The 10,725-nt window shown below is 32.5% G+C and overlaps 1 protein-coding gene across 1 annotated transcript; it reads left to right on the top strand.

Annotated features, from left to right (window-relative positions):
* The first annotated feature begins 235 nt into the window (after window positions 1-235).
* LOC106075436 (CD2 antigen cytoplasmic tail-binding protein 2-like) lies at window positions 236-10,644 on the top strand. Its single transcript, XM_056006809.1, has 7 exons — window positions 236-472; window positions 5,184-5,305; window positions 6,123-6,212; window positions 6,458-6,625; window positions 7,455-7,649; window positions 8,902-9,022; window positions 9,235-10,644. The coding sequence occupies exons 1-7, from the start codon at window positions 349-351 to the stop codon at window positions 9,498-9,500; spliced, it is 1,086 nt and encodes a 361-aa protein (XP_055862784.1). The 5' UTR covers window positions 236-348; the 3' UTR covers window positions 9,501-10,644.
* Window positions 10,645-10,725: the final 81 nt, after the last annotated feature.

The raw sequence follows: 10,725 nt of genomic DNA, 5'->3' as shown, positions 1-10,725 counted from the left end.
TTAGCACTTCGGCTTGAGCAACGAGTTCGAATTCAGGTCGTTCCCATTTTTTTTATATTGCAAATGCTTTAAAAAAAAAAACAATTACGGTAAAATCCACCCAGATATCCCTTTCTTTCTCTCTTTTTTTTTTGTTCTATATAGGTTTGTGATCCGGCACCTTTTCTTGTCATTCTTTGTTGTTGTTGTAGATAAGTGTCAGTGCAATGTTTTGTAAATGAGCAGATAACTCTAAATAATTAGTTTTTGTTCGTCTTACATTTGCCGACAGCAATAAATTAGAAACTAGAGATCTAGATCTAGATCTAGATTTAGAGTGTTGTAATCTAGATTCTAAAGAAAGATAAAATGACTTCATTGAGCGAGGAGACGAGTGACAAATCAACACGCTTTAAAGAAAAGCATTCACTTGACAGTGACGAGGAAGACAACGAAGTAAAGTATGATGTTTTAGCAGAAGATGATATTGAAGGTTTGTTATTTTTCGGTACCAACTTCAATTGAATTTTTCAAATTAATACTATTACCTATTTATTAGATTATTAGAAAACTTTTTAATAGCCAGGGTGGTAATTGTCAGGTGGGTTTAGTCGCTTAAATAGGGTATGATATGATGGTCCCATATCCCCAGCCTGAACAGAATAACACAAGAACCTAAAAGTAATGGCATGTAACATACGAACATCGAATAACAGTTATTCAACTGAACAGTTAGTGAATAACAACAGTTATCAACATGAACAATATTTAATAATAATTAATTATAAGTTATCAACATGTTTACATATATACATCACTATCATTGCAGTCATCATTGAATTAATAATTAGTCTAATATAACGCCAATAAGTTTCCATAACACACCTCCACGCTCACACTCCATCTCGGCGCCCAACGTAACCTCAACTCCCTACACCTCAACAACAAGAGTTACTGCAAAACTCCAAGGGCGGGAAGGCGACACACTTTCCCATAGCCCAAAGCCTAACACCCTGAAACAACAAGAAAACCTAGATCTGGCGATGCCGCTATAAGAACGAACTTTTCAATAGCGACACCCATACCGAAAGATCAGCCTACTTAATAAACTATGTACTTACGTACCCTTACAAGGGGGGAAACAAACAACCAGCTACCCAGCCAACAAACGAAGTTCTCTCTCTCTTGCGGGAACTAAGGATGACGTAAACACACACACACACACAATATTCTAGACAACAAAACGCACTTAAAAGAAACTACTTCCTATACGCTAAAACACCAATATTAAATGCAAAGAAAACTTCACGCGCGCACGACAGTAAAAGGCGATATTATGCCACTCACGCCTGATCCGGTTCATTCTGTGGTCTTACCGTAGACAATAGTCCTGGCTCATAATTAACCATACCCTCCAAAGGCAAAGCTGTACCATCGCAAATTAATAATAATATTAAGCCAAAAACAAAATATTTAGTTTTTGTGGTTTCTTATTATTGCTGTAATAGAGCAGAGGTGACGCCATATTGTTATGATGTTCTGGAGAGGAAGTAAAGAAAAAAATGTCACTAAAATGTATATCGTTTGGGAACATTGTTTTAAATAATATTTCCCTAACTAAGCACTATATATTATATATTATAGTTTTAGGTTTAGTAAGATCAAAATAATAGGTTTACTGCTAGGTTTAGGGTTAGGTTTAGAAAAAGAATTAGGTATAGGGTTAGGGTTAAAGGTCATCTGTTTCTGTGTCCTACTGTTAACGAGGGTGTTATGTGGCCAGCACAATGTCAGCCGCCTTTACTTTCCCCAACTAATGTCAGTTGCCCATTATAGCTGAGTGGACTCAGAGTCGCCTGAAGATCCTAAAATTTAAAAATCTCAGGATTTACTGCTCAACCACTGTGCCTCCTATAAGTATATCTAGATGTTCTTTTCATCACATCCTTAAAACCCTCCCGGACACCATTTATGATTGTAACAGCTTACAACTCTCCCCCAGATCCCAATAGGCTAAGGTGGGCGAAAAAAATAATTTTTATGGTAAAGGGGAGGGGGGGCATGATGCACTACTGCTAAAAGTTTGAGAAACGCTGAAGATATTGTAATCCCTAATTTGATTGAACACAATTATTGTACTCCTCATTCATTGAATAATAAAATTTTATACCAAGTTGAATTCTTTGTCAAGTATATTTTAGCCTTAATGATTGTGAATTGGGTTGATCATGTATTCCTTTCATCAGATACAGTTTTTGTCTGGTGTCATTCTTTCTTTGGTTACACCTGAAAGAGCATGTCAAAAATATTTTTAATAAATACGGTAATCCTGTAATAATTCTCTCTTTTATAATATTTCTCAAGCAGCTCTAGATCTAGACTTTTTGCCAGTAATTATCACAATTCATTTGTTTTTCTTATATTTGCTTCCCTTTTGAATCATAATCATCCTGTCAGCTGAGATGACTTAATGACCATAGTTTCTGTGGCTTCCTTTAAATGCCTATCATTGAAGCCTCCAAGTCTTATCTTTTTTACAGTAAAATAAAAATTGAAATTTAAAAAAATCAGTAACATCCAAAATTGAGCATGCTAAGTTTCAATCTAAGCATTGAATGATGTTAGGACTAAATATAAAGGGGAGATGTTTTACCTTTAGAAGGTTTTACTTAATGTGTTTAGATGCGGCCAGACTAAACACTAGTTCTCATTGCTTTTAGAATGTATAGATCTAATATTTGAAAAAATTTATTAGATCTTTATTCATCAAGATAACATAATCTTGAGGTATACATTCAGTGTAGACTAGATCTAGATCTGAAAACTAGTCAGTAGATCAGTATTTAGAATTTGTGAAAAAGTAAATGTCTAATGATAAAGTTTTATAGACATTTTAGATAAGACAAATCAGTAACGCTAACATTAAGCTAATAAAAGTCTATGTCATTCTGTTAGACTGAGAGACTTATGTCAGTCTTCAGAGACACTAAATTATTATACACCATACTAAACTACAGACAATTTCTTCAAAAGCAACAAAACTGATGGCTTAATAGACCCAACTACATAGAATAGAGGAAGTGCAGTAGACATTTGCTAAATAAAAATCCACTTCATGATCTTCCCTTGCAGGCTTTTCAAACACAAACTTTAGTGCCGTAATTAAAGCCATCCATCAAAGCTATTCTCCCGGGCAGCAGATTATGCCTTGAGGGAATACATTTTCCTAAGTATCAACTAAAAAAGTATAAATTCTCCAAAGTAAGGACTAAAACAGAAAGATTTAAAAACTCCTTTATCCCACTTTCGGTCAGAGTGTTACAAGATCAGCTGTCGTCATCGAGAAGTACATAGAAGTCAAATTCATGAAGTGCTGGTTGTGAATGTGTGTGAATGTTGTTCAAATTTTTTCATCCATACTGTTATTCTACAGTAGTTATGCTGATGTTGTCAATTGTAATCAAACTGAATTTCCATTTGATGGGATCAATAAAATTATCTTATCTTAACTGCTAGAGTAGTTTATGCTATTCGGACACCTGTAGGCCAAAATTTCAAAGTTTGACTTTGACAGCGCATTATTTGATAATGGTTTGACATAGAAAAGAAAATGAAGTATCAAAATCTTCTTTAGTTTAAGGAGAATAAGGATGACTACTTATACCCCTGTACCCCTGACCTATATTTGTTATTATATTTAAGGTCAAAGAGGCCATGTGTTTTCATTTAATTCAGACAAATTTGACACACATTATTTGATTCCAGAAACCATAATTTATTTCAGACAGTCTATATATTTTGGCATCAATAAACTCAGATTTTAATTCTATATTAATATTAACTAAATTTCAAGATCCCTAGGCATAGCCCCTCACATGAAATCATTAAGATGTTTTCAAATTATGCATAAATACGAACACAAAAAAATAAAAATATGAAAACACTTATTTTACCAAAATTAGGTCACTGGGATAGTGACTTCTACAATGACTTTTAGACTTACTTTATGTTTGCATGATTAGATGTGTGTGGAATGTTTGTGTTTTTTGTTTATTCATTTAATAAATTTCTAATACAGATGATCTTTTGTAGTGTCTAGATCTAGGCATTTAACTTCATTCAATGTATCAAGCTCACTCCAAACTTTTTTATTCTCTATAAAAAAACAACAACAAACAAACAAATATAATATAAGATCATTAACATTGATGTCCAAAACTGACTGTTTGAAATAAATTTTGGTAAGAAAATCGTAATTTAATACAAACACCCTATTATTTTTTGTGTGTATGGAATCAAACAACTTGGCTTATAAATCAAATAAAACGGCTCCAAAAACAGAATAAATATTGCCGGGCTCATTAGCATAGACTTAGCCAACCAAAAAATATAGTCTTAACCCTAGAAAGAGGTAAAGTCATCTGGGTAACAAAGGAAAAAACAACAACCTAACTTAGACATTTGAAATTCTTTTTTCTTACATAAAAAGACAGCTAAATGGAAGGAAATTGGGTCAGAATCATTGGAAAATGGACAAGCACATTATACAGCATGCTAGTTTCATATTAAATATCAAAATAAAGATTTAATGACCACAAAAACAGAGAGTGTCCAAATTCATGTAATGTCCGGATTAAATAAACTACTCTAGAAAAGAATGTACTTTCTTGTTGACTGTGTTTCATTTAAAAACATGCAATTCATTCAGTGAAATCATTGTGGAATGCCTGTAATTGATGAGACATTTTAGCATACAAAACTTGTAAAGATGACCATTACTAAGCACAACCCACCAGAAAAAACAACAACACAAATGTCTAAACATGAAAAGATTTCTTTTTTACACATTTTTGAAAAATAGAATGTAATTGTTTTTTTTTTAGTTTTACATATTTCGCATGTTCCTTCAGATTCTGAAAATAATTACATCCTAGGCCAAACCTCCTACAGGATGACAGGGGGCAGGTTCTAACCCAGGATACTGTACAACCAGGCAGCTATCCAATGGATTGAACCACAATCCAGTCTATCTTTGGGAATGGGAAGCTTAAAAACAGAATCTGGCAAGGGAGAGAAGTCTTTTGGAAGAAAAGTTGTGGCTCTTACTAAAGGGCAATGCAGTGATAAATGAACAGTGTAACTTTTCCCCCCATTGTTTAAGACCTTTTGAGAAAATTTGTATCAATTGAATTTGTGTATTTTAGGTCAAGAAGAGGCTACCATTGAGTTTGATGAAAATATTCAGATCACTCCATTTAATATGAGAGAAGAATTGGAAGAAGGTCACTTTGACACAGATGGTACATATATCTTCAACAAAACTAAGGTACATAATTTTCTTTCATCTTTAACAATATGTGATTTGTAAAATTTGTAATTTTAAATATAGGAAATAAAAGAAAAAAATTAATTGGGAAGCAGGAAATGTTTTTTTTTTTTGGATAGGTAGTATTAAATAAGAGTCCGTTGATCAGTGAACAACATATTTGCTAATTATTAAGTTTCAGACAATTAATGTTAGTTTTTGACCCAATGGCTATATTTACAAAGGTTTTATGTAGCATCACTTACAGATCATTCGGTGGAATCTACTAAAACTAGAGTCTATGAATTTTCTGGATTTCAAAAATGGTGAGGGGCAGTACCAAATTTCCCACTTCACTTATCTGCCCTTGTTCCCCCTCTTACAAAAACTAAGGTGAGAACAGTGAGACTTATTACAAGGCATGAAGACCACTGTCCATTTTACCAGCAGCACCAAGCAGCTTGGAATTTCCAATGACTTTAGTTTAGTTAATTTTGATCAATATTTGGAATATCAATAAAATGTTTATATTAACTCTAGAACTCAATGAAATCCTCAATGGGTTAAAACTTTATTAAATGAACTTATTTTTTAATTTAAATACACTGAACAGAATACATTTAAGTACATATTTTTTTTTTTTGGAAAGGGATGGGGGAGTGTAGATCTTTGCTCACCTTCAAGTAATTATTTTACAGTCATACAATGAATGAAATGTTAAAATGTGTGACAAAATATAAAACAAATATAAGTTGTTACAAATGTATTTTAGTTTGACATTGAAGTTTGTTGGTGAAAAAGAATCTATTTGTGTCCCCTATGTTGTTAATATCTGCAGGAAATACATGACAACTGGATAGACAACATTGACTGGGTCAAAGTTAAACACACAAAACCTGAAGATGAAAATAAGAAACGTCCATTTGAGGTACTTTAATCATTATTTTTTTTTGTTTAAAGACAGAAACAAAAGTCATAGTGCATGTATTCTTGAGAGAATAGTTGATGCTGTGAAGTTTTACCAGACAGTATTGAGACAAATGTGTCCCCCCATCACTCCTTAGGCCTGCCTTCCTTTCTTTCATGATGTATTTGCAAGCTTGTGAATTAGTGTTGCTTGAGAAATGAACAGATTCTTTTAAATATCTGTATTAAACTAATTTCTCTCTCTAGTACAGTGACAGCTCAGATGATGAGGATGAAGAGAAAAAGACATTAACAAATATTGAGACATATGAGGCAATATTAGGAATTCTCAAAGAAGGGGAAACCGCAGCTCAAGCTATCAGAAGATTGGCTAAGAACAAAGCAAACATTCCATCAGCCAGTCAAAAGTGGAAGGTATACATTTCATTGAAGCCACAACAGGCAGAATACATATTAGTATTTTTTGTTTTGTTTTTGTGGTACACATTTTATGTTTCTATGCCCTATCTTTAGATACATTTGGTAGGAGAAGGGTGATACTGTAGTAAAAACAATTAAATGCCTTACAAAGAACAGTGATCCATAAAATATTTTTGTAGGCTATAGAAATAGGTTAATTAGAAACAGTTCTTTGCTGTAAAGCTGTTGTAGTCTAGATAGACTATGCTGCCAAGACAATGCAATATTTGCTGGTGAGTAAAGATTCATTAGTCATAAAGACAACATAATTACATGCAGAATCATACTGCTCTTAATGACCTTCAGCTTAGCTCTAATAAATTTGTCGAATCAACTACTTATTTTATGTTTAATGAATAGATAGTTAGTAAAAAAGTAAAGTACCCCTTTCAGATGATGTAAAGGCTATCTGTTTCTGTGGCCCAATGTTAATGAAGGTTTTATGTGACTATCACAATGACCAACTGACTCATTTCCCCAACTAATGTCAGGTGCACATTAAAGTTGTGTGTACTCAGAGGTGCCCTAAAAATCCCAAAATAATACAAAAAATTCAAATCTTCAAGATGCCTCAGTTCGGAAGCCAAGCACTTTACTACTCAGCCACCATGAATATATGAATTGATATAATCTTCATCTCTTATTTTAGTTACAAAATTGTTTGTTTCATTATTGAAGAAAAATCCAAGTAATAGCGTCTGTCCTTTCTAAAAATGCTATAAGTTATTTAGTTTAAAATTTTGGATAAAGCCATTAATAAAAAACAATTTTTGAATGTTAACAGAACAAAAAGTCCAAGACATCCAACCCTAGTGAAGAGGACCAAGCTGCCATTGATAATGCAATTAGTGAACAGAAAGAAATGCTTCGTCTAACAGAGCTTTGTGATCGTCTAGTGCAGCAGGGCTTGGTGGAAATATACGAAACACCATATGAAAGAATATCTTTTACCTTGAAACAAATGAAAGATAAAAATAAAGTAAGTTTTAATTTGTGAAATCTGATATGCTGCTGAATAGTGATGAGAAATAGGACTAAGTAGATACAAGCTGGAAAACTTATTTCTTTGTTATATCTTTTGATATAAAAAAATTATTTATACAAACATTATGTCCTTTCATTATTCCTATATTAATGTAGTTGGTCCATTTTAGATATTTAAATAGTACACACATTTTATTTTCAATTTTACTTTAGTAGATCAAAATGAGTCCACCTGCTCCTTATGGCTAAATTCTGTATGGCCATCACAACTATCAACCCCATTTCAAATTACTAACCATATACTCATTTGGTTGATGATTGGAGGGTCTTCAAGTTCATTTCTTTGGTCTTGAGTAAAAGTCACCATTATGACTAGAACAAAGAGTTGTGCATTGGTCCCAGCCATCTGCTGAGACATTTAACTACTCCATCCTTCAATTCAATCTTAACTTTTTCATATTTTTTTCTTTGGTTAGTTTACACAACATAGTCTTTGATCAGAAGGCATTTAGAAGAAAAGCACAAAATCTAGGCATGACTTTTGGTCAGAGTGTTACAAAATCATCTGTCGTCATCGAGAAGTACATAGAAGTATATTTATAAGGTGCTGGTTATGAGTGTGTATTTGTTTCGTGTGTGAATGTTGTTTGCATCTATATTGTTATTGGTAGTTACGCTGAGGTTGTCAATTGTAGTCAAACTGAATTTCCATTTGATTGGATCAATAAAAATAATCTTATCTTATAACCAAGCTATATAGTTGAGATATTTATTCATTTCCTATTAGCAACATAGACAAGTCTAAAAACTTCATTGCAGAATCTATTTCAATGATTTCCATTCTTTTATGTTTTCTCATTGCTCTTTCTCTGTCTGCCTCTTCTTCTTTTTCCTGGTATTGTTCCCTGAAGGAAGGTCTGTGCAAGCTCTGAGGACTTTGTGATATGGCCATAGAGGTTTAGTTTACATTTTTTGGCAGTGGTCAGCAGGTTATTGTGAGGCCCTATTGCCATTGTGATCCTGTTTCAAATCTCCTTGTTTGTGATGTGGTCTACCTAGTCTACTTCTATAACATCTCAATTCCATTGCTAGGATTCTCCTCTAGTTCTGGCATCCAAAATTAGCAATCATACAGAATGTGGCCACATAAAAAGAGCTTATTTTACTTGCATATTTATTTTCTACAATTTTTTTTTTTAAAGATCTAAACAGGATTTAAAAAAATTAATTTATATATCTTCATGTAGTCATCTAGATTGACATTAGCAGAAACAATGAAAGATGATGATGCCTTAGACATATTTGCTGATGATTTTAATTCAAAAGAGGCTGAGAAAATAAAAGCTGATGGTACTAATGATCTGAAAGGTTTGTTTTGATTTGTAGTGGTAAATATTGGAAAGGCTTATAGTGCTCTTTCGTAAATTGTCTACAAGTCATCTTATCAGTCACATTATTTATTAAAATGAAAGTCATCTTATCAGTCACATTATTTATTAAAATGAAAGTCATCTTATCAGTCACATTATTTATTAAAATGAAAGTCATCTTATTAAAATGAAACAAACTTTTTCTGACAGAGTCCACATCATCTTTAACATCAGAAGACACCAATGAAAACCAAGGGAAAGAGGAAAACAAGGCACAAGATGAAAAAGAAGGTGTGATGTGGGAGTACAAGGTGGACAACTCTGAGGACTCTGAGCTCAAAGGTCCTTTTACCACAAGTCAGATGATCATTTGGGCAGAAGATGGCACTTTTGGCACTGGTGTCTTCTGTCGCAAGTACAAGACACATGGACAATTTTACAATTCTTCTCGGTTGGACTTTGAATTATATGAGTGAATAAAATGGATCCTGTTTGGTGGAATTATGTGTTGGTTTCAACTTATGATGATTAAATGGATGGATTATAATTGTATTGTCAGAATCGAGTAACTTGGATTGAATACATGTCATTCTATGAAATAAATTTTACATTGAAAACTGGACATGTAACATGTAAATAAAGAATTCTTGGCTTGCTGAAATAAACTAGGATACTTCTTTTGATGAACTTGTTTTAATTATGTTCACAGATTGTGAGCAATGTTCTTCATCATAATGTCAATGTTTGAATTTAATATGTTCATTGTATAATAAATAGGATGCCAAGTTTGAGATAATTGTTGTTCACAATGTTATAGTTTGTGATTGGATAAAATGATTTGATTTTGATAAGTTGTTTCCAAGAACATTTTTTGATTTATTTAAGGAGTTACTTGTGAAAATAAAATATGTCCCATTCATAGCTTAATACAAAGGACTTCAACAAAAAAAGCATCACCAGACCAGATTTTTGTTTACTAATTAAAGTTGGAAAATCCATATTAGGTTTGACATAGTGACATACTGTGAATAGTGTCCTTTAGTTTTCTTTCTTGTGTGATGAGTGTTGAATAATTTAGTTATTGAACGAATGCTTTTTGTCATTGAATATATATGAGTTTGTCATCCAAATGTTCTATTTTCTCAAACTTTCTTGTTATACTGACTGATGCCATAGTATTGTTATTGTTGCAGCCACTTCTCCTAAGTAACACATTTGTTATATCCAGGTATATTGTTGACTAGAACTGTTTGTATAATGGTCAGCTTTATATCAGTGTACTAAAATTTATAAAGATTTATCTAGTTGACTTAAAATGGTCATTTTAACAAACTTTACAGGAAATATTTGCAGGCAGTGTTTTATGTATTTGGTGTTGTTTTTTTTTCAATTGTAAGTTTTTGATGCAAGTTTATAAAATCATATTTGGGAACAACACCCATCCTCTACTAGCTTTCTTATACTAATAGTGATACTAGAGGTAAAATACATGTCATTAGTCTAGAAAGACCTATTGCAATACATTTGTAGTTTATGTCTTCTGTATGTTATGATAAGTTCATTATGCCATTGCGCTCTATGTCTACACAATGTGTTCAAATAAAGTTTCTCATTTCTAAATGTTTTTTTTTCCATAATATTTAAAAGTGATATAAAAATGTGTGTTGCAGGCTAAAAATGATTAAGCTGAATAGTAGGATA

The sequence above is a fragment of the Biomphalaria glabrata genome, chromosome 12, assembly GCF_947242115.1.
Source record: "Biomphalaria glabrata chromosome 12, xgBioGlab47.1, whole genome shotgun sequence".
Classification (NCBI taxonomy): Eukaryota; Metazoa; Mollusca; class Gastropoda; family Planorbidae; genus Biomphalaria; species Biomphalaria glabrata.
Note: the sequence above shows the minus strand (reverse complement) of the source record. Positions and strands in the feature narration are given on the sequence as shown.

Bases quoted from the DNA above. Each gene is read 5' to 3' on its own strand.
- LOC106075436 (XM_056006809.1), top strand. From the start codon at position 349: ATGACTTCATTGAGCGAGGAGACGAGTGACAAATCAACACGCTTTAAA. The intron at 5,306-6,122 runs GTACATAATTTT...TAATATCTGCAG, and splicing joins ATATCTTCAACAAAACTAAG to GAAATACATGACAACTGGAT. The intron at 6,626-7,454 runs GTATACATTTCA...GAATGTTAACAG, and splicing joins CAGCCAGTCAAAAGTGGAAG to AACAAAAAGTCCAAGACATC.